At 41.5% G+C, this 22,688-nt stretch overlaps 2 protein-coding genes and 1 long non-coding RNA gene across 6 annotated transcripts in view; 2 read left to right on the top strand and 1 right to left on the bottom strand.

The window, feature by feature from the left end:
- Positions 1 to 695: 695 nt before the first annotated feature.
- On the top strand, positions 696 to 14,194 carry LOC146423749 (3 beta-hydroxysteroid dehydrogenase type 7-like). Of its 3 annotated transcripts, XM_085044492.1 has the most exons (9): positions 1,342 to 1,375; positions 4,079 to 4,118; positions 4,219 to 4,329; positions 5,766 to 5,918; positions 7,797 to 7,905; positions 9,394 to 9,493; positions 10,443 to 10,478; positions 11,437 to 11,563; positions 13,757 to 14,194. In XM_085044492.1, exons 1-9 carry the CDS (start codon positions 1,343 to 1,345, stop codon positions 14,158 to 14,160), a joined length of 1,113 nt encoding a protein of 370 aa, XP_084900618.1. In that variant the 5' UTR covers position 1,342; the 3' UTR covers positions 14,161 to 14,194. The 3 variants fall into 3 exon arrangements, with proteins under 3 accessions (XP_084900617.1, XP_084900618.1, XP_084900616.1); XM_085044491.1 differs by lacking the exons at positions 1,342 to 1,375; positions 4,079 to 4,118 and adding an exon at positions 696 to 914 and having other exon boundaries at positions 4,179 to 4,329; XM_085044490.1 differs by lacking the exon at positions 4,079 to 4,118 and having other exon boundaries at positions 4,179 to 4,329.
- A 189-nt stretch (positions 14,195 to 14,383) lies between these two features.
- The window catches only part of LOC146423747 (uncharacterized), a 10,776-nt gene continuing 2,471 nt past the window's right edge, over positions 14,384 to 22,688 (bottom strand). Inside the window, exons 3-4 of one of the 2 annotated variants that reach the window (XR_014847314.1) lie at positions 14,942 to 14,988; positions 14,384 to 14,557 (exon numbers count right to left, since the gene is read on the bottom strand). This is a non-coding gene — a long non-coding RNA (uncharacterized LOC146423747). Of the gene's footprint in view, positions 14,558 to 14,941; positions 15,206 to 22,688 lie in introns of those variants that run through there. The other variant, XR_014847313.1, reaches the window with a different exon arrangement.
- LOC146423748 (lipid transferase CIDEB-like) lies at positions 16,908 to 20,547 on the top strand. The gene is made up of 3 exons (XM_085044551.1): positions 16,908 to 16,999; positions 18,465 to 18,606; positions 20,261 to 20,547. The coding sequence occupies exons 1-3, from the start codon at positions 16,986 to 16,988 to the stop codon at positions 20,453 to 20,455; spliced, it is 351 nt and encodes a 116-aa protein (XP_084900677.1). The 5' UTR covers positions 16,908 to 16,985; the 3' UTR covers positions 20,456 to 20,547.

Below are 22,688 nucleotides of genomic sequence, written 5' to 3'. Positions count from 1 at the left end.
GACCCCAAAAAAATCCCGAAATTGACCCAAAAAACCTCAAAATTTACCCAAAAAACCCCAAATTAACCCAAAAATCACCAAATTTACCCAAAAAATCCCCAAATTGGCCCAAAAAACCTCAAAATTTACCCAAAAAATCCCCAAATTGACCCAAAAAATCCCCAAATTGACCCAAAACCACCAAATGGACCCAAAAAACACCAAATTGACCCAAAAAAATCAACAAATTGACCCAAAAAACCCCAAATTGACCCAAAAAACCTCAAAATTTACCCGAAAAAATCCCCAAATTGACCCAAAAAACCACCAAATTCCCCCAAACCGCCCCAACTCGACCTCCGCGGCGCCTTTGGGGTAAAAAACCAGGAAAACGGGAAAAACTCGAGCAAAAAAAAAGAGATTTTTGGGTGGAAAATTCCCGAAAAATGTCCCCAAAAAAATCCAGAAAAACTCGGAAAAATCCAGAAAAATTCGAAAATTCCAGAAATCCGGAAAGTTCCGGGAAAAAAAAATCCCAAAATTTTAGAAAAATTCCCCAAAAAATCCAGAAAAAAAATTCAGAAAAAATCCGAAAATCCCAAAATTCCAGGCCGGGCTTTGGCCTTGAGGCCGAAAACCCAATTAACGGTTTAATTAACAAACCCGGAGCTAATTACCTCCTCCTGCCTCCTCCCCAAGGGCTCTGCGGGGAAATCGCGGCGATTTTGGGGCGAAAAACGAAGATTTTGGGAGAAAAACGAAGATTTTTGGGGCGAAAAATGAAGATTTTTGCGACTCGCGGAGCGTGAGGGGAGAGCGGGCCGACCGGAAGTGAGCGCGGGGGGACCGGAAATGGTGCCGCACCGCCGGAAGTGAGGGAAGGAAAAAACCGGAGATCAGCCATGGGGGAACGGAAATGGGGAGCACGGCCGGAAGTGAGTGGATAAAACCGGAAGTGAGTGGGTAAAAACGCGGAAGTGAGTGCGGAATCTACCGGAAGTAGCGGAATGACGTCACCGCTCTCTCCCCTCCCCCCCAGGGGCCAAAAAAAGGGAATTTTGGCCCCAAAAAAAAGCGGAAATTTGGCGCCAAAAAGGGGAAGTTTGGCGCCAAAGGGGGCGGAGCTTCATTTGGGGTCAAATTCGGGATTTTTTCGGCTCCAAAATCCCAAATTTTTCCCAAAAAATTCTTAATTTTGAATCCAAATTTTCCTCCTCCGGATTGTTTTTGATTAAAAATCCCAAATTTTCCCCCAAATTTCGCTTCCCGAAGGCCCAGCCCGCCCCTCCCCCACCCCGCGCGGAGCTTTTTCCTTTTTCCCAAATTTTTCCCCCAAAAAAACCCAAAATTTGGGAGAAAAAAAATGGAAAAAACCTCCGAAATCGGCGAGAGGCAGGTAGGGGGGAGGGGAGGAGATTTGGGGGAAATTTGGGGAAATTTGGGAGTTTTTGGGAGTTTTTTGGGAAGTTTGGTGACTCTGCCGGGTGGGGGAGGGGCGGCGGGGGGGGTTGGGAATTTGGGGATTTTGTTTTGGGGATTTTGGGAGTTTTGAAAATTTGGGGATTTTTTGGGATTTGGATTTTGGAGATTTTTTGGGGATTTTTGAATTTTTAGTTTTTGAGGATATTTTGGATTTTGGGATTTTGGGGAATTTTTGGAATTTTTGGGGTGGGGAATTTTGGGATTTTGGGATTTAGGATTTATTTGGATTTTTGGGGATTTTTTGGGGATTTTTGGGGTTCGGGATTCACTTTTTTTGGGGTTTTCCGGTTCAGATTTTGGGATTTTAAAGTGAATTTTTGGGATTTTAAAGTGACTTTTTGGGATTCCGGGTGGAATTTTGGGATCCAAAAGTGAATTTTTTGGGATTTTAAAACGAATTTTGGGATTTTAAAGTAATTTTTTTGGGATCCAAAACCGAATTTTGGGATTTGAAAGTGAATTTTTGGGATTTTAAAGTGAAATTTTGTTGATTTTTTAGTGAATTTTGGGATTTTAAAGGAAAATTTTGGGGATTTTAAAGTGAATTTTAGGGACTCCAGGGTTGGAATTTTGTCATTTCCTGTCAAATTCTGTAAATCCCAGTTGGGATTTTGGGATTTTTTTTTTTGATTTTTGGGATTTTTGGGGATTCCCAGTTTGGATTTTTGGGGATTTTTTGGGATTTTTGGGATTTTTTGGGAATTCCCAGTTTGGATTTTTTTTTATTTTTTGGATTTTCAGTTGAATTTTTGGGATTTTTTTTTTGATTTTTGGGATTTTTTCGGAATTCTCAGTTTGGATTTTTGGGATTTCCAATGGGATTTTGGGGATTTTTTTGGATTTTTTGGGATTCCCAGTTTGGATTTTTGGGATTTTTTGGATTTTTTGGGGATTCTCAGTTTGATTTTTTTTGTGATTTTTTTTATTCCCAGTTGAAATTTTTTTTTATTTTTGGGATTTTTTTTTGGGATTCCTGTTCCAACCCCATAACTCCCAGTTTGATTTTTGGGATTTTTTTGGGATATTTTGGGATTTTTTTTGATTTTTAGGATTTTTGGGAATTCCCATTTGGATTTTTTTTGGTTTTTGGGATTTTTTGGGATTCCCAGTTTGATATTTTTGGATTTTTCAGGATTCCCAGTTAGGATTTTTTTGGGATTTTTGGGACTTTTGGGATCCCATTTGGATATTTAGGATTCCCAGTTTGATTTTTTGGGATTTTTTGGGATTTTTCAGGATTCCCAGTTTGGATTTTTGGCATTCACAATGGGATTTTTTTGGGATTTTTTTGGGATTCCTGTTCCAAGCCCATAACTCCCAGTTTGATTTTGGGGATTTTTTGGGATTTTTTTGGGATTTTCAGGCTCCCCAGTTCCTCACCATGGCTCTGACTGGCGGCTCGGGATTTTTGGGATCCCATTTGGGATTTTTGGGGATTTTTGGGGATTCCCAGTTTGGATTTTGGGATTCCCAGTTCAATCCCAGTGTTCCCAGTTTGGATTTTTGGGATTTTTGGGAATTCCAGTTTGATTTTTTGGGATTTTTTTGGGATTCCCATTTGAATTTTTGGGATTTTTGGGATTTTTTGGGATTCCCAGTTTGGATTTTGGGATTCCCAGTCCAATCCCAGTATCCCCAGTCTGATTTTTTGGGATTTCCAGTTCCTCACCATGGCTCTGACGGGCGGCTCAGGATTTTTGGGATTTTTTTTGGGATTTTTTTTTGATTTTTAGGATTTTTGGGAATTCCCAGTTTGGATTTTTGGGGTTTTTTGGGATTCCCAGTTCAATTTTTGGGATTTTTTTGGGATTTTTCAGGCTCCCCAATCCCTCACCATGGCTCTGACGGGCGGCTCAGGATTTTTGGGATCCCATTTGGGATTTCTGGGATCCCATTTGGGATTTTTGGGATTCCCAGTTCAATTTTTGGGATTTTTTTGGGATTTTTTTGGGATTTTTTAGGCTCCCCAGTCCCTCACCATGGCTCTCACCGGTGGCTCAGGATTTCTGGGATCCCATTTGGGATTTTTGGGATTTTTGGGATTTTTTTTTTTTTTTTTTTGATTTTTCAGGCTCCCCAGTCTCTCACCATGGCTCTGACTGGCGGCTCAGGGTTTCTGGGAATTCCCAGTTTGGATTTTTGGGATTTTTGGGATTTTTTGGGATTCCCAGTTCAATTTTTGGGATTTTTTTGGGATTTTCAGGCTCCCAAATCTCTCACCATGGCTCTGACTGGCGGCTTAGGGTTTCTGGGATTTTTGGCAATTCCCAGTTCAATTTTTGGGATTTTTTTGGGATTTTTAGGCTCCCCAGTCTCTCACCATGGCTCTGACTGGCGGCTCAGGATTTTTGGGATCCCATTTGGGATTTTTGGGATTTTTTGGATATTTTAGGTTCTCCAGTCCCTCACCATGGCTCTCACCGGTGGCTCAGGATTTTTGGGATCCCATTTGGATTTTTTTGGGATTTTTTTTGGCTATTTCAGGCTCCCCAGTTCCTCACCATGGCTCTGACGGGCGGCTCAGGGTTTTTGGGATCCCATTTGGGATTTTTTTGGGATTTTTGGGATTTTTTGGGATTCCCAGTTCAATTTTTGGGATTTTTTTGGGATATTTTAGGCTCCCCAGTTCCTCACCATGGCTCTGACTGGCGGCTCAGGTTTTCTGGGATTTTTAGGAATTCCCAGTTCAATTTTTTGGATTTTTTTGGATTTTTCAGGCTCCCCAGTCTCTCACCATGGCTCTGACTGGCGGCTCAGGATTTCTGGGATCCCATTTGGCTCAAATGCTGCTGGACGAAGAGCCAAAGCTGCAGGAATTGAGGATCCTCGACCTGAACCCTGACCCTGAGAGCATCCCGGAGAGACACCGTGAGTGAGATCCCAAAATTCCCCAAAATTCCTGAAAATTTACCCAAAATTCTGGGGAAAAATCCCAAAATTTGGGGGTTTGGGGGCAAAATTTGGGGATTTTTGGGATTTTTTCATCCCAAAATTCTACCCTGAGAGCATCCCGGAGAGACACAGTGAGTGGAATTCCCGAAATTCCCCAAAATTCTGGAATTTCCAAAAAAATTCCTGAAAAAATCCCAAAATTTGGGGGGTTTGGGGTGAAATTTGGGGATTTTCGTCTCAAAATTTGGGGATTTTGGGGATTTTTCATCCCAAAATTCTACCCTGAAAGCATCCCGGAGAGACACCGTGAGTGGGAGCAGAAAATTCCCAAAAATTCCCAAAATTCCTAGAAATTTACCCAAAAAATCCTGAAATTCCTGAAAAAATCCCAAAATTTGGGGGTTTTGGGGATTTTTCATCCAAAAATTTGATATAAATTTCAATCCCGATTTGGCATTTTGAGTGAAATCCCAAATTTTCCCAAAATTCCTGAAATTCTGGGGAAAAATCTCAAAATTCTGGGGAAAAAAATCCCAAAATTTGGGGGGTTTGGGGGTGAAATTTGGGGATTTTCGTCTGAAAATTTGGGTATTTTGGGGATTTCTCATCCCAAAATTCAACCCCAGAGTGATTCCGGAGAGACACCATGAGTGAGATACTGAAATTCCCAAAATTCCCGAAAATTTCCGAAATTCCGGGGAGAAATCCCAAAATTCTGGGGAAAAATCCCCAAATTTGGGGACTTTGGGGAATTTTCATCCCAAAATGTGATATAAATTCCAATCCTGATTTGGCATTTGGAGTGAAATCCCAAATTTTTCCAAAATTCCTGAAATTTCCTGAAAAATCCTGAAATTCTGGGAAAAAATCCTGAAATTTGGGAGGTTTGGGGGCAAAATTTGGGGATTTTGGGGAATTTTCATCCCAAAATTTGATATAAATTCCAATCCTGATTTGGCATTTTGAGCGAAATCCTAAAATTCCAAAAAATTTCTGAAAATTCTCAAAATTTCCCAAAATTTTTTTAAAAAATCCTAAAATGTTGTGAATTTCTTTCCCCAAATTATCCAAATTGGGGAAATTTGACGATTTTGGGGATTTTTCATCCCAAAATTCGACCAAAATCCCAGATTGGTGTTTGGAGTGAAATCCTGAAAATTCCCCAAAATTCCCGAAAATTCCAGAAAAATCCAGAAAATTCCGGAAAAAAACCCCAAAATTTCCTGAAAAAAATGTCCAGAATTCTGTGAATTTTTTGGGTTTTTTTTTCAGAATTTATTTTTGGGGTTTTTTGGGATTTTTTAGGTGTTTTTTGGTGATTTTTTGGGGTTTTTTTGAGGAATTTTTTTGGGTTTTTTTTCCGCATTTTTAACGTTTTTTTTCCGGAACTTTCTTCGCCCCTCCCCCCGCAGGCTCCCGGGTGCGTCACTTCCGGTGTGACGTCAGCGAGGGGCGTGGCCTGGCGGCCATCTTGGAAGGCTGTCACGTGGTTTTCCACAACGCCTCATTGGTGGATGTGTGGGGGAGGAGCAGCGATGACGTCATCGCCAAAGTCAACGTGCTGGGTAGAGAGAGAAATGGGGGAAAAATGGGAATTTTGGGAAAAATGGGGAAAAATGGGGAAAAATGGGAATTTGGGAAAAAATTGGGAAAAATTGGGAAAATGGGAAAAATGGGGAAAAAATGGGGAATTTGGGAAAAATCTAGAAATTGGGGAAAAATGGGGATTTTGGGAAAAATGGGGAAAAAATAGAAATTTGGGGGAAATGGGGAAAATGGGGAAAAATGGGGAATTTGGGAAAAAATTGGGAAAAATTGGGAAAATGGGGAATTTGGGAAAAATCTAGAAATTGGGGAAAAATGGGGATTTTGGGAAAAACAGGGAAATGGGAAAAATGGGGAAATTGGGAATTTGGGGGAAAATGGGGAAAAAATGGGAATTTTGGGGAAATTGGGGAAAAATGGAAATTTGGGGAAAATCGGGAAAAAATAGGGAAAATGGGGAAATTGGAGAAAAAATGGGAATTTTGGGAAAATGGGAGAAATGGGAAAATTGGGGAAATGGGAATTTTTGGGAAAATGGGGAAAAAACGGATTTTGGGGGAAAAACGAGAATTTGGGAAAAATGGGGAAATCGGGAATTTTGGGAAAAAATGGGGAAAAAATGGGGAAATTGGGGAAAATGGGGAAAATTGGGGGAATTTTGGGAAAAATGGGGGAATTTGGGAAAAAATGGGGAAAATAGGGATTCTGGGAAAATGGGGGAAATGGGAAAAATGGGAATTTTGGGGAAAATCTGGGGAAAAAATGGGGAAAAAATGGGAAAATGGGGAAAACAGGGGAAATGGGAATTTAGGGAAAAATGGGGAAAAATGGGAAAAAATGGGAATTTGGGGAAAAAATGGGGAAAAGATGGGAAAAATGGAGAAATGGGGAAAAATGGGGAAAACGGGAAAAATTGGGGAAAATGGGGAAAAAATGGGAAAATTGGGAATTTGGCAAAAATGGGGGAAAATGGGGAATTTGGAAAAATGGGCAAAAAATGGGAATTTTGGGAAAAATGGGGGAAAAATGAGGAAATTGGGGAAATTGGGGAAAACAGGGAAAATTGGAATTTTGGGAAAAATCCTGGAGGAAATCGGGGGAAAAAATGAGGAAAAATGGGAAAAAATGGGGAAAAAATGGGAAAAATTGGAAAAACTGGGATTTGGGGTGACTGGTTTGTACTGGGATGGACTGGGATGGAATTAAAGGTAGAAAAATGGGGGAATTTTTGGGTTTTTTGGGGATTTTTTGTGGATTTTTTGTGGTAATTTTGAGGGATTTTTTGAGGGATTTTTGGGTCATTTTCGGGGCGATTTTTGTGGGATTTTCGAGGAGATTTTTGGGGAATTTTGGAGTATTTTTGGGGTATTTTGGGAGATTTCTTTGAGGGATTTTCGGGGGATTTTGAGGGAATTTCGGGGGGATTTTTTGGGGGGATTTTTGGGCATTTTTTTCGCAGCATTTCTGCAGAAATTTTGTGGGAATTTTTTGGGTGTTTTTGGGCAGTTTTTTCGTAGGAATTCTGCAGGAATTTTGTGGTATTTTTATGGGATTTTTGGTGAGTTTTTTTTTTAGCAAATTTCAGTATTATTTTTGGCAATTTTAACGCGATTTTTCGCTCAATTTTCCCCGAATTTTCCCCAAATTTCAGCCTCGATTTTTTTGCCATTTTTGGGATTTTTTTGGGGGTATTTTTGGGCAATTTTCTGCAGGAATTCTGCGGGATTTTTGTGTTATTTTAATGGCATTTTCAGCCTATTTTTTAGCGAATTTCAGTATTTTTTTTAGCAATTTTAACACAATTTTTCGCTCAATTTTCCCCGAATTTTCCCCAAATTTTTTTGACACTTTTGGGCTGTTTTTGGGCTCCCAAAACCCCAATTTTTCCCCCTTTCCAGGCACCAAAAACGTCATCAGGAGCTGCAGAGCCGCGGGAGTCTCAGCTCTGATCTACACCAGCAGCATGGAGGTGGTTGGGCCAAACACCCGCGGGGATCCCTTTGTCAGGTCAGAAAACCCCAAAAAAACCCCAGAAAACCCGAAAAACGACATCAGGAATGGACTCAGCGCCCTCGAAAACCCCTGGGGCACCAAAATACCCCAAAATATCCTAAAAATTACCCAAAAAATGGAGTCTGGAGACCCAAAAACGGCGAAAAAAATCCCTAATAATGCAAAAATCACCCCAAAAATACCCCAAAAATCCTCCAAAAAAACCCCAAAAAACCCAAAAAAGGACCTCAGAAATGGACTCAGCGCCCTCGAAAACCCCTGGGGCGCCAAAATACCCCAAAATATCCTAAAAATACCCAAAAAAACCCTCAAAAATTGGAATTGGGAAATGCAAAAACCCTAAAATCCTCCAAAATCACCCCAAAAATATCCCAAAAAAACCCAAAACTACCCCAAAAACCCCCAAAAAACAACCTCAGAAATGAGCTCAGCACCCTGAAAAACCCCCAGGAGCCAAAATCAGCTGAAAAATACCCAAAATAACCCAAAATAACCCCAAAAATTGAGTCAGGAGACCCAAAAATGCCCAAAAAAAAATCCCCAAAAAGCCCAAAAATAACCCCAAAAAAACCCCAAAAATGACCCAAAATCACCCCAATAATACCCCAAAAACCCCCAAAATGACCTCAGAACCCCAAAAAACCCAAATTTCGACATTTTTGGGTGACAAGGAAACCGAAAATCCCCAAAAAAATTGGATTTTCTCGCTGTTTTTGGCCAATTTTGGGGATTTTAAATGGGAATTTGGGGGAATTTTGGGGCTTTTCGGGGAATTTGGGATTTTTTTCCCCAAATTTTGGCATTTTTGGGATTTCCAGGGGTGACGAGGAAAACCAAAAATCCCCAAAATAATGACATTTTTTGGTGTATTTTTGCCGTTTTTGGGGCAATTTTTTTCTGGGGATTTTTTGGGAATTTTGATATTTCAGGAATTTGGGATTTTTCCCCAAATTTTGCCATTTTTGGGATCTCCAGGGGTGATGAGAAAACCCAAAAATCCCTGAAAAAACCTGATTTTTTTGCTATTTTTTGATCGATTTTCCCCATTTTTGGGGCGATTTTTTCTGGGTTTTTTTTGGGAATTTCCCAATTTCGGGAATTTCAGATTTTTTCCCCAAAAATGCCAAAATTTGGGATTTCCAGGGGTGATGAGAAAACCCAAAAATCCCCCCAAAAATCTGATTTTTTTGCTATTTTTTGGTGTATTTTCCCCGTTTTTGGGGCGATTTTTTCCGGGTTTTTTTTGGGAATTTCAGAATTTCGGGAATTTCATGTTTTTCCCCAAATTTTGGCATTTTTTGGCCCCAGGGGTGACGAGGACACCCAAAAATCCCCCAAAAATCCCCCAAAAATCTGATTTTTTCCCTATTTTTTGACCGATTTTCGCCATTTTTGGGGCGATTTTTTCCAGGTTTTTTTTGGGAATTTCAGGATTTCAAGAATTTCATGTTTTTCCCCAAATTTTCCCATTTTTGTCCCCAGAGGTGACGAGGACACGCCCTACCCCACCCGGCACTCAGAGCCTTATCCTCTCAGCAAAGCTCAGGCTGAGCGACTCGTCCTGGAGGCAAACGGGAAACCCGTGAGTGGTTTTGGGGGAAAAAACCCAAATTTGGGGAATTTCGGGGATTTTTTGGGTGAAATTTGGGGGATTTTGGGGGAAATCTGGGTGATTTTGGTTGAAATTCGGGTGATTTTGGGGGGATTTTAAGTGAAAATTGGGGGATTTTGGGTTACATTTTGGGATTTTGGGGAATTTTGGGGCATTTGGGGGAATTTTGGGTGATTTTGGGTGAAATTCGGGGGATTTGGGGGTTTTGGGGTGAAAGCTGGATAATTTTGGAATGAAATTTTGGGGATTTTGGGGGATTTGGGTGAAATTCAGGTGATTTTGGGTGAAATTTGGGGTGATATTTTTCCCCAAAAATTCCGTATTTTTTGCAAAAAATTTGACTTTTTTCCCCAAAACTCCACATTTTATCCCCAAAATTCCATATTTTCTCCCCAAAATTCCAGATTTTTCCCCCAAAATTTCATATTTTCCCCCCTAAATTTCATGTTTTATTCTAAAAATTTCACGTTTTTTCCCCAAAACTTCACATTTTCCCCGAAATTTCTCATTCTTTCCCCAAAACGTCACATTTTTCCCCCAAAACTCTGTGTTTTTCCCCCAAAATTTCACATTTTTTTCCCCAAAATCCCATATTTTTTGCCCAAAACTTCACATTTTTTCCCCAAAATTTCTCATTTTTTCCCCAAAATCCCATCTTTTTCCCCCGAAATTTCAGGATTTTTCCCCAAAAATTGTGTGTTTTTTCCCCAAAATCCTGTACTTTTTCTCCAAAATTCCATATTTTCCCGCCAAAATTCCGTCTTTTCTCCCCTAAATTTTGTATTTTTCAAAAAAAATTTCACATTTTTTGCAAAAAATTTCACATTTTTTCCTCAAAACTCCACATTTTTTCCCCAAAATTCCGTATTTTTGCCCCAAAATTTCGGGATTTCTCCCCAAATTTTCCCCTGTCCCTCAGGTGAGTGGCGGCGGCCGGCTGGTCACTCTGTCCCTGGAATTTCCTGTTCTTTTCTCCAAAAATTTTATGCTTTTTACCCCAAACTTCACACTTTTTCCCCAGAACTTCACATCTTCCCCCAAAATTACTTATTTTCCCCCCTAAATTTCATATTTTCCCCCCAAAACTTCACATATTTTCCCCAAAACTATACATTTTCCCCGCTAAATTCCATATTTTCCAAAAAAAATTTCACGGTTTTTCCCCAAAATTTCATATTTTTTCCCCAAAACTTCACATTTCTCCCCTGAAATTTCTCATTCTTTCTCCAAAATTCCATATTTTCCCGCCAAAATTCCATATTTTTCCCCAAAATTCCATATTTTCCCCCTAAATTTCTTACTTTTCAAAAAAAATTTCCTATTTTTTGCAAAAAATTTGACGTCTTTTCCCCAAAACTCCGTATTTTTGCCCCGAAATTTCAGGATTTCTCCCAAATTTTCCCAATTTCCCCAGGTGAGTGTCGGCGGCCGGCTGGTGACTGTGATCCTGGAATTTCTTTTTTTTTCCCCAAAATTTCACATTTTCCCCCCAAAATTCCATATTTTTCCCCCGAAATTCCACATTTTTCCCCAAAATTCCGCATTTTGCCCCCAAAATTTCATATTTTCCCCCAAAAATTTCATTTTTTTTCCCCAAAATCCCATATCTTTTCCCCAAAAATTCACATTTTTCCCCAAAACTCCACATTCTTTCCCCAAAATTCCATATTTTTCCCAAAATTCTGTATTTTACTCCCTAAATTCCATATTTTCCCCCCAAAATTCCGTATTTTTCCCTAAAAATTTATTGGTTTTGCCCCAAAATTTCACATTTTTCCCCAAAACTCTGCATTTTTTCCCCCCAAATTTTGTATTTTTTCCCCGAAATCCCATCTTTTTCCCCCAAAATTTCTCAATTTTTTTCCCCTGACCCCCAGGTGAGTGGCGGTGGCCGGCTGGTGACCGTGTCCCTTCGCCCCACGGGGATTTTCGGGGAGCGCCACGCCCTGATGGAGCTCTTCTACCGCCGGGGGAGGGGCTGGGGGGGGGTGGTGCCCAGGACCCTGCCCCCCCACGCTGAGCACGGCCGGGTCTATGCAGGTGAGAGAAATCCCAAAAAAACCCCAAAAACCCCAAAAAATTCCATTAAAGGCACCCCAAATTAATCCCTGAAAATTGCGAAAAAATCGCCGTGAAAAAACCCAAAAATTCCCCCAAAACACGCTGCCCCCCCACGCCGAGCACGGCCGGGTCTATGCAGGTGAGAGAAAAACCAAAAAAAACCTGAAAATAACCCCAAAAATTAGCTTAAAGTTATCACGAATTAATCACTGAAAATCGTGAAAAATTCTCGCGAAAAAAACAAAAAAAACGCCAAAAGAACCCAAAAAAACCCAAAAAATTATCTTAAAGTGACCCCAAATCAGTCCCTGAAAGTCGCAAAAAAATTCCTTCAAAAAACCCCGAAAAAAACCCAAAAAATTCATTTAAAGTTATCCAGAATTAGTCACTGAAAATCGTGAAAAAATTCCCGCGAAAAAACCCAAAAATTCCCCCAAAAATTCCCCCAAAACACGCTGCCCCCCCACACCGAGCACGGCCGGGTCTATGCAGGTGAGAGAAATCCCAAAAAAACCCGAAAAAACCCCAAAAAAATTCCATTAAAGGCACCCCAGATCTGTCCCTGAAAATCGCAAAAAAATTCCTCCCAAAAACTCTGAAAAACCCCAAAAAAAACCCCAAAAATTCCCTTAAAGGCACCCCAAATCAGTCCCTGAAAATCACAAAAAAATTCCCGTGAAAAAACTCAAAAAACCCCAAAAAACCCAAAAAATTATCTTAAAGTGACCTTGAATTAATCCCTAAAAATTGCAAAAAAATTCCCGCCAAAAAACCCAAAAATTCCCCCAAAAATTCCCCCAAAACACACTGCCCCCCCACGCCGAGCACGGCCGCGTCTATGCAGGTGAGAGAAATCCCCAAAAAACGCCAAAAAAACCCCAAAAAAATCCATTAAAGGCACCCCAGATTCGTCCCTGAAAATTGCGAAAAAATTGCCATAAAATCGCCCAAAAATTCTCCCAAAAAACCTCAAAAAGCGCCGAAGAAAACCAAAAAAAACCCCAAAAACCACAAAAATTCCCCCAAAAAACCCAAAAATTCCCCCAAAACGCACTGCCCCCCCATGCTGATCACGGCTGGGTCTATGGAAGTGAGAGAAAAACCAAAAAAATCCTGAAAATAACCCCAAAAATTAGCTTAAAGTTATCACGAATTAATCACTGAAAATCGCGAAAAAATCGCCGCAAAAAAACCAAAAAAACCCAAAAAAACCCTCAGAAAAACCCAAAAATTCCCCCAAAAATTCCCCCAAAACGCACTGCCCCCCCACGCCGAGCACGGCCGGCTCTATGCAGGTGAGAGAAATCCAAAAAAATCCTGAAAATAAACCCAAAAATTCATTTAAAGTTATCCCAAGTCAGTCACTGAAAACCACGAAAAATTCTCGCGAAAAAACCCAAAAAAACACCAAAAGAACCCAAAAAACCCCAAAAATTCCCTTAAAGTGACCCCAAATCAGTCCCTGAAAGTCACAAAAAAATCCCTTCAAAAAACCCTGAAAAACCTCAAAAATTCATTTAAAGTTATTCTGAATTAGTCACTGAAAATTGCAAAAAAATTGCCCCAAAAAAACCCAAAAATTCCCCCAAAAATTCCCCCAAAACACGCTGCCCCCCCAACGCCGAGCATGGCCGGGTCTATGCAGGTGAGAGAAATCCCAAAAAAAACCCCAAAAAAACCCAAAAAAACCCCAAAAATCCCCAAAAATTATCTTAAAGTGATCCCGAATTAGTCACTGAAAATGATGAAAAAATTCTCACGAAAAACCCAAATTTTCCCCTAAAATCTCCAAATCTTCTCCTAAAACCCCCAAATTTTTTCCTAAAATCCCCAAATTTTTTCCTAAAACCCCCAAATTTCCTCCTAAAACCCCAAATTTCCCCCAAAACCCCGCAGGCAACGTGGCCTGGATGCATCTGCAGGTCTCTAAATCACCCCAAATCCCCTCAAAATCCCCAAATTTCCCCCAAAATCCCCAATTTTTCTCCCAAAACCCCAAATTTTCTCCCAAAACCCCCAAATTTTCCCCAAAATCCCCAAATTTTCTCCTAAAATGCCCAAATTTTCCCCTAAATCCCCTCAAAACCCCCAAATTTTCCCCCAAAACCCCAACCCTTCAAACCCCAAACTTTTCCCCAAAAACCCCCAAATTCCCCCCCAAATCTCCCCTAGGCAACGTGGCCTGGATGCACCTGCAGGCGTCCCGCGCCGCCCTGCTCGACCCTCCCTCGGTCGCCGGCGAAGCTTTCTTCTGCTACGACTTCTCTCCCCTCCTGCCCTACGAGGAGTTCAACCTGCTGCTGCTCTCGGGGTTCCGCTTTTGGGGTCCCAGGGTGCCCGGGGGGCTGCTGGGCTTCCTGGCCTGGCTGAACGGCGCCCTCCGCAGGGTCCTGGGGGAGCTGTTCGGGGTCGGCTTCGCGCCGCTGCTCAACCCTTACACCTGGGCCGTGGCGTCGACGGCGTTCACCGTGAGGACCGACAAGGCCTGGAGGAGGTTCGGGTATCGGCCGAAATTCGGCTGGGAGGAGGCCAAGGAGAGGACGGTGAGGTGGATTGAGGGGCTGAAAGGGGTTTGAGGGGGAAATCCAGGCCGGGATTTGGGTCTGATCCTGATCCAGTCCTGATCCTGAATGGAATCCATGCCAGGATTTACCTTCAATTTGAATCCAGTTCTGATCCTGAATGGAATCCAGACCAGGATTTACCTCGGATCCCAATCCTGGCACTGATCCAGGCCAGGATTTGGATCTGATCCTGATCTTGAATGGAATCCAGGCCAGGATTTGAGTCTGATCCTAATCCAATCCCGGTCCTGAATGGAATCCAGGCCAGGATTTGTTTCCAGTCCTGATCCTGAATGGAATCCAGGCCGGGATTTACCTCTGATCCCAATCCCGGCACTGATCCAGGCCAGGATTTGGCTCTGATCCTGATCCAGTCCTGATCCTGAATGGAATCCAGGCCGGGATTTACCTCTAGTCTTAATCCAGTTGTGACCTTAAACAGAATCCAGGCCAGGATTTGGGTCTGCTTGTGATCCAAAATGGAATCCAGGCCAGGATTTGGGTCTGATCCTAATCCAGTCCTGATCCTGAATGGAATCCAGGCCGGGATTTACCTCTGATCCCGATCCCAGCTCTAATCCAGGCCGGGATTTGGGTCTAATCCTGATCCTGAAGGGAATCTAGGCCAGGATTTACCTCTGAGCTTAATCCACATTATGATCTTAAACACAATCCAGACCAGGATTTGGGTCTGATCCTCATCCAGTTGTAATCCTGAATGGAATCCAGGCCGGGATTTGGGTCTGACCCCAATCCAATCCTGATCCTGAACACAATCCAGGCCAGGATTCACCCTTGATCCCAGTCCTGATCCTGACTGGAATCCAGGCCAGGATTTACCTCCCCTTGTGATCCAGAATGGATTCCAGGCCAGGATTTGATTCCAGCCCTGATCCTGGGTCAGATCCAGACCAGGATTTGGCTCTGACCCTGATCCTGATTCAGAGCCAGGCCAGGATTTCAGAGTGATCCTGATTCAGGAGAAAATCCAGGCTGGGATTTGAGTTTGATCCTAAATCAGAAGGAAATCCAGACCAGGATTTGGCTCTGATCCTGACCAGATTCCTGATCCTAATAAAAATCCAGGCCGGGATTTGGCCCCACTTGTGATCCTGAAGGGAATCCAGGCCGGGATTTCCCTCTGATCCGAATCCAGATGTGATCCTAAACATCATCCAGACCAGGATTTGGGTTTGATCCTAATCCAGTTCTGATCCCAAATGCAATCCAGGCCAGGATTTCCCTCTGATCCGAATCCAGTTGTGATCCTAAACACAATCCAGGCCAGGATTTGGGTTTGGTTCTGATCCCGAGTGCAATCCAGGCCAGGATTTCGCTCTGATCCTAATCCGGTTCCGATTTGAAATGAGGTCCAGGCCGGGATTTGTTTGATCCGAAGCCAGTCCTGATCCTATGCAGAATCCAGGCCAGGATTTTGGAATGATCCTGATCCGGGAGGAAATCCAGGCCGGGATTTGGGTTTGGTCCTGATCCAGTCCTGATCCCGAACCTAATCCAGGCCGGGATTCACCTCTGATCCTCAATGTGATCCTGAGCGGAATCCAGGCCAGGATTTGGTTCTGATCCTAACTGGAATCCGGATTGGGATTTGGATCCAGTCCTGATCCTGAATGTAATCCAGGCCGGGCTTTACCTCAGATCCCAATCCCAGCTCGGATCCAGTCCGGCTTTTCCCCCATTCCCAATTCCGGTTCTAATCCAGGCCGGGTTTTCTGGGATTCCAGAGGAAATCCAATCCGGGTTTTCTGGAATTCCGTTGAAATTCCAGTTCGGGTTTTCCTTAATTTCTTCTTTTTTGGAATAATTTGCGAATAAAAAAATGGAAAAAAAGTGGAATTTTTGGTGGTTTTGTTTTGGGGATTTGGGGGAATTCGGGAGGATTTTGGGGAAACTTTGGGGAAGTTTTTGGGAAATTTGGGGAAATTTTGGGGAATTTTTGGGAAATTTGGGAAATTTGGGGAATTTTAGGGGAATTTTGGAGGAAATTTGGGGAATTTTGGGGAATTTTAGGGGAATTTTGGGGAATCCCGATCCCAGTTTGGCTCCACATTCCAGGTTTTCAGGATCCCAAATTCCCAAATTTTCGGGTTGAGATTCCCAAGTTTTGAACCCAAACTCCCCAATTTTTTCAGGTAAAATTCTGAATTTTGAGTTAAAATTCCCAAATTTATTCATTCAATTCCCATTTTTCGTTAAAACCCCAATTTTTTCATTAAATTCCCCAATTTTTTCATTAAAATCCTCAATTTCGGGTTAAAATCCCCAATTTTTTCATTAAAACCCCCAACTTTTGAGCTAAAATTCCAAATTTTTAGTTAAAATTCTCAATTTCTGAGTTAAAATCCCCAATTTTCAGGTTAAAATCCCCAATTTTTTTTAAAAAATCCTAATTTTCGGGTTTAAATCCCCAATTTTTCCAATAAAATCCCAAATTTTTTCGCTAAAATCCCACATTTTTGAGCTAAAATTCCAACTGTTTGGTAAAAATTCTCAATTTCTGAGTTAAAATCCTCAATTTTCGGGTTAAAAATCCCCAATTTTTCCATTAAAATCCCCAATTTTTCCATCAAAATCCCCAATTTTTTGGGTTAAAATCCCAAATTTCGGGTTAAAAATCCCAATTTTTTCATTAAAATCCTCAATTTTTCCATTAAAATCTCCAATTTTCGGGTTAAAATCCCAATTTTTCCATTAAAATCCGCAAATTTTGGATTTCCCGGCAATTCCCGAAGCTTTTCCCGCCCTTTCCCCTCCCCCCGAGATGACGTCACGATGACGTCACGCTGCCCTTCGGACTTCGCCCCTCCCCCACGGCGATGGAGGCGCTGCGGTGAGTGGGGGAGGGGCGGAGAAAAATCGGGAATTTTGGGGGAAAATCGGGAATTTCGGGGGAAATTTGGGGAAATTTTGGGGAGATTTGGGGAATTTTGGGGAGATTTGAGAGAATTTTGGGGGAAAATCGGGAATTTCGGGAGGATTTGGGGGAATTTTGGGGGAAATTTGGGGAATTTTGAGGGGGAATTTCTATGGAATTTTGGGGGAAAATAATTCGGGAGGATTTGGGGGGATTTGGGGGATTTTGGAAAAATTGGGAATTTTGATTTGGGGGAATAGGGGATTGGAAAATATGGGAATTTTGGGGAAATTTGGGGGAAATTTGAGGGGATTTTGGGGGAAATTTGAGGGAATTTTGGGGGAAAATTCGGGGATTTTGGGGGAAATTCGGGAGGATTTGGGGGAAATTTGGGGAATTTTCGGGGAATTTTGGGGAATTTTCGGGGAAATTTCGGGGATTTCAGGGACTTTTGGGGAGATTTGAGGGAATTTTGGGGGAAAAAATCGGGAATTTTTCGGGATTTAGGGGAAATTCGGGAGGATTTGGGGAAATTTCAGGGATTTTGGGGGAAATTTGGGGGAATTTTCGGGATTTTTGGGGGATTTTGGGAAGATTTGAGGGAATTTTGGGGAATTTTTGGGGAATTTCTGGGAATTTTTTTGGAATTTTGGGATTGTGACAATAATTTTTGGGATTTTTTTTTTGTTTTCAAGTTGATTTTTTGTAATTTTCGGGAATTTTGGGATTTTCCCGCTGATTTTTGGGTGATTTTCAGGGATTTTGGGGTTTTCAGGCACATTTTTTGGGGGATTTTTTGGGTTTTCCCGCTGATTTTTCGGGAATTTTGGGATTTCACGCCGAATTTTTTTGGATTTTCGGCAACTTTTTTGTTTTCCCGCTGATTTTTTGGGTGATTTTGGAACTTCCATCCGGATTTCTCGGGGATTTTGGGGATTTTCACGCTAATTTTGGGGCGAATTTTCGGAATTTCGGGATTTCCGCTCCGATTTTTTGGGGAATTTTCGGGAATTTCGGGATTTTCTCTCCGAATTTTTCGAGAATTTTCGGGAATTTCGGGATTTCCACTTCGGGTTTTTTTTTAAATTTTCGCGAATTTCGGGAATTTCGGGATTTCCACTCCGATTTTTTGGGGAATTTCGGGTTTTTCTCTCTGATTTTTCGGGGAATATTGGAATTTCCACTCCGATTTTTGGGGAATTTTCGGCAATTTTCGGCAATTTTCGGGAATTTTCGGGAATTTCGGGATTTCCTCTCAGATTTTTTTGGGAATTTCTCTCCGAATTCTTTGGGAATTTTGGGGAATTTCGCGATTTCCACTCCCATTTTTTTTTGGAATTTTTGAATTTTCACTCCGAATTTTTTGGGAATTTTCAATTTCGGGATCTCCCCCCCTGATTTCCTGGAACTTCCCATCATGCCTCGCTCTCCCCTCCCCCAGCTCTCTCTCCGGCCGCATTTTCCGCCCCTCCCCCCCCCGCCCCTCCCCCACCCCCCCCAGGCCCTTCTGGGTGCTCCCCGGGGGGGGGGAGGGGCGGCCCAGGGGCGTCATGGCGGCGAGTCTGGAGGAGCTCCGCGAGCAGGTGGGCAGCGCCGTAATTAACCCTAATTAGCGCTAATTAACCTTCACTGATCACCTCTGATCGTAATCGATAGTAATCGATAGTAATCAATAATGATCGATAGTAATCGATAGTAATCGATAGTAATAGATCATAACTGATAAGGATCAGCTCCCTGATTAACCCTAATTAGCGCTAATTAGCGCTAATTAACCTTCGTTGATCACCTCTAAACGTAACCGATAGTAATCAATAATAATCAATAATGATCGATAGTAATCGATTATAGTAATCGATAGTAATAGATCATAACTGATAAGGATCAGCTCCCTGATTAACCCTAATTAGCGCTAATTAACCCTCGTTGATCACCTCTGATCGTAATCGATAGTAATCAATAATAATCAATAATGATCGATAGTAATCGATGATAGTAATCGATAGTAATAGATCATAACTGATAACCATCAGCTCCCTGATTAACCCTAATTAGCGCTAATTAGTGCTAATTAACCCTCGTTGATCACCTCTAATCATAACCAATAGTAATCAATAGTAATCAATAGTAATCAATAGTAATCGATAATAATGAATAGTAATCGATAGTAATTGATAGTAATCGATAGTAATCGATAACGATCAGCGCCCTAATTAACCCTAGTTAATGCTAATTAACGCTAATTAACCCTCGTTGATCACCTCTAATCACAACCAATCATAATCGATAGTAATCGATAATAATCGATAGTTATCGATACGGATTAGCTCCCTAATTAACCCTAATTAGCACTAATTAACCCTCGTTGATCGTCTCTAATCATAATCGATAATAATCGATAATAATCGATAATAATCGATAACAATCAGTTCCAGGAAGAACCAAAATCCTCTCAATTTGATCCAAAATTTCATCCAAAATTTCCCCAAAATGTTCCTCGAAATCCCAAATTCATCCCAAATTCACCCAAAATCCCCAAATTTCCCCCAAATCCTCCTCGATTTCCCTGATTTTCCCCCAAATCCCCCAAAATTTCCCAAATTTCACCCAAATCTCCCCAATTTCTCCCAAAATAATCCCAAAATCACCAATTTTCCCCCAAATTTTGCCCTAAATCCCCAATTTCACCCCAAATTTTCCCCAAATTTCCCCAAATTTCACCTAATTTTCCCAATTTTCACCCCAAATCCCCCAAATTTTCCCCAAATCCCCCAAATTTCTCCAATTTTCCCCCAAATCCCCCCAAATTCCCCAAATTTCCCCCCAAATTTCCCAAAAAAAATTCCCAAAATTTCCCCAAATTGCCCGAAATTCCCCAAAAATTTCCCAAATTCCACCCAAATTTCCCCCAAAAAATCCCAAAAATCCTCAAATTTTCCCAAAATATCCCTAAATTTTCCCCAAATTCCCCCAAATTTTCCCAAATTTCACCTGAATTTTGCCCCCAAACTCCCAAATTTCCCCCATTTCCCCCCAAATTTTTCCAAATTCCCAAATTTTCCCATATTTCCCCCAAAATTTCCCCAAAATTCCTCCATTTTTCCCAAATCCCCCCAAAATCCCAATTTCCCCCAAATTTCCCCCCAAAAATCCCCAACACCCCAAATCCCCCAATTTCACCCTAATATTCCCAAATTTCCCCAAAATCCCCCAAATTTTTCCCAAATTTCCCCCCAGGTGGGCGTGGCCCTGGCGCTGCCCCTCCCCCCGCGGCTGGCTCTGGCTCAGGATGGAACTTTGGTGGAAAATGAAGAATTTTTTGGGATTTTGGAGCCTCACAGTGCCCTGGTGGCTCTGCGGCCGGGGGAGCAGTGGGAGCCCCTGGAGGTGAGACAGAAACCCCAAAAACACCCCAAAAAATCCCCAAAATAACCTGAAATGAGCCCAAAAAACACCCTGAAGTTATCCCCAAAAAATCCTGAAAAATGGCTCTGAAATATCCCCAAAAAAACCCCAAAATAACCCAGAAATAATCCTAAAAACCACCCTGAAATACCCCAAAATAACCCCCAAAAGAACCCAAAAAATCCCTGAAATGAGCCCAAAAAACACCCTGAAATTATCCCAAAATACCCCGAAAAAAAACCGGCCTGAAATACCCCAAAATAACCCCAAAATTACCCAAAAAATCCCAAAATTATCCCAAAAAAACCCCTAAAATGATCCCCAAAAAATCCTAAAAAATGGCTCTGAAATGTCCCCAAAAAAACCCCAAAAAAAACAAAAAATCCCCCAAAAATCCCAAAATTATCCCAAAAACCAGCCTGAAATTATCCCCCAAAAATCCCTGAAATTACCCGAAAAAACCCCAAAAAACCCCCAAAAAATCCCAAAATGAGCCCAAAAAACACCCTGAAATTATCCCCAAAAAATCCTGAAATTACCCAGAAATTACCCCAAAAAATCCCAAAATGAGCCCAAAAAACACCCTGAAATTATCTCCAAAAAATCCCTGAAATTACCCAGAAATTACCTCAAAAAAACCCCAAAAAAACCTGAAATGAGCCCAAAAAACACCCTGAAATTATCCCAAAATACCCCGAAAAAAAACCGGCCTGAAATACCCCAAAATAACCCCAAAATAACCCCAAAAAAATCCCAAAATAATCCCAAAAAAAACCCTGAAATTATCCCCAAAAAATCCTGAAAAATGGCTCTGAAATGTCCCCAGAAAAAACCCCAAAAAACCAAAAAATCCCCAAAAAATCCCAAAATTATCCCAAAAACCAGCCTGAAATTATCTCCCAAAAATCCCTGAAATTACCCAAAAAAACCCCCAAAAAAACCCCAAAAACCCTGAAGTGAGCCCAAAAAACACCCTGAAGTTATCCCCAAAAAATCCTGAAATTACCCAGAAATTACCCCAAAAAAACCCCAAAAAACCCCAAAAAATCCCAAAATGAGCCAAAAAAACACCCTGAAATTATCTCCAAAAAATCCCTGAAATTACCCAGAAATTACCCCACAAAAACCCCAAAAAATCCCAAAATGAGCCCAAAAACCACCCTGAAATTATCCCAAAATACCCCGAAAAAAACCTGGCCTGAAATACCCCAAAATACCCTCAAAATTACCCGAAAAAAACCCAAAAAATCCGAAAATTATCCCAAAAACCACCCTGAAATTATCCCCAAAAAATCCTGAAAAATGGCTCTGAAATGTCCCCAAAAAAACCCCAAAAAACCAAAAAAATCCCCAAAAAATCCCAAAATAATCCCAAAAACCAGCCTGAAATTATCTCCCAAAAATCCCTGAAATTACCCGAAAAAACCCCAAAAAAACACCCTGAAGTTATCCCCAAAAAATCCTAAAAAATGGCTCTGAAATACCCCAAAAAACCCACAAAAATCACCCAGAAATAACCCAGAAACCCCAAAAAAATTCCCAAAAAAATCCCAAAATAATCCCAAAAAACACCCTAAAAAATCCTAATAAACTGCCCTGAAATTATCCCAAAATATCCTTAAAAACACCCTAAAACTGCCCTAAAATACCCCAATTTCCCCCAAAATCCCCAAAAATTCTCCAGAATCACCCCAAAATCCACCCCAAACCCCCCAAAAACTGCCAAAATCCAACCTAAATCACCCAAAATCCACCAAAAACCCTCCAAATCCACCCTAAAATCCCCTCAAAAACCCTTTAAACCCAAAAAATCCCCAAAATCCATCCTAAATCCCCCAAGATCCCCCCCAAAAATCCCAAAAAATCACCCAAAATCCACCCGAAATGCCCCAAAAACCCCCAAAAATCCCCAAAATCCACCAGAAATCACCCAAAATCCTCCGAGAAACCCAAAAAAACCCCAAAAATCCCCAAAATCCACCCTAAATGCCCCAAAATCTCCCCAAAAAACCCCAAAATCCATCCTAAATCACCCCAAAAAAATCCCCAAAATCCACCCCAAACCCCCCAAAATCCCCCCGAAATCCCCCAAAACTCCCCAAAAATCCCCCAAAATCCCCCAAAAAAACCCCAAAACTCCCCAACAATCCCCCAAAAATCCCAAAAAAATCCCAAAAAATCCCAAAAAATCCCCAAAAATCCCCAAAAATCCCCAAAAATCCCCCAAAATCCCCAAAACTCTCCGGCAGGCCCCGCAGTG

This window comes from Lichenostomus cassidix, unplaced genomic scaffold (genome assembly GCF_008360975.1).
Source record: "Lichenostomus cassidix isolate B80296 unplaced genomic scaffold, HeHo_3.0 HiC_scaffold_36, whole genome shotgun sequence".
NCBI classification, from domain to species: domain Eukaryota; kingdom Metazoa; phylum Chordata; class Aves; order Passeriformes; family Meliphagidae; genus Lichenostomus; species Lichenostomus cassidix.
Note: the sequence above shows the minus strand (reverse complement) of the source record. Positions and strands in the feature narration are given on the sequence as shown.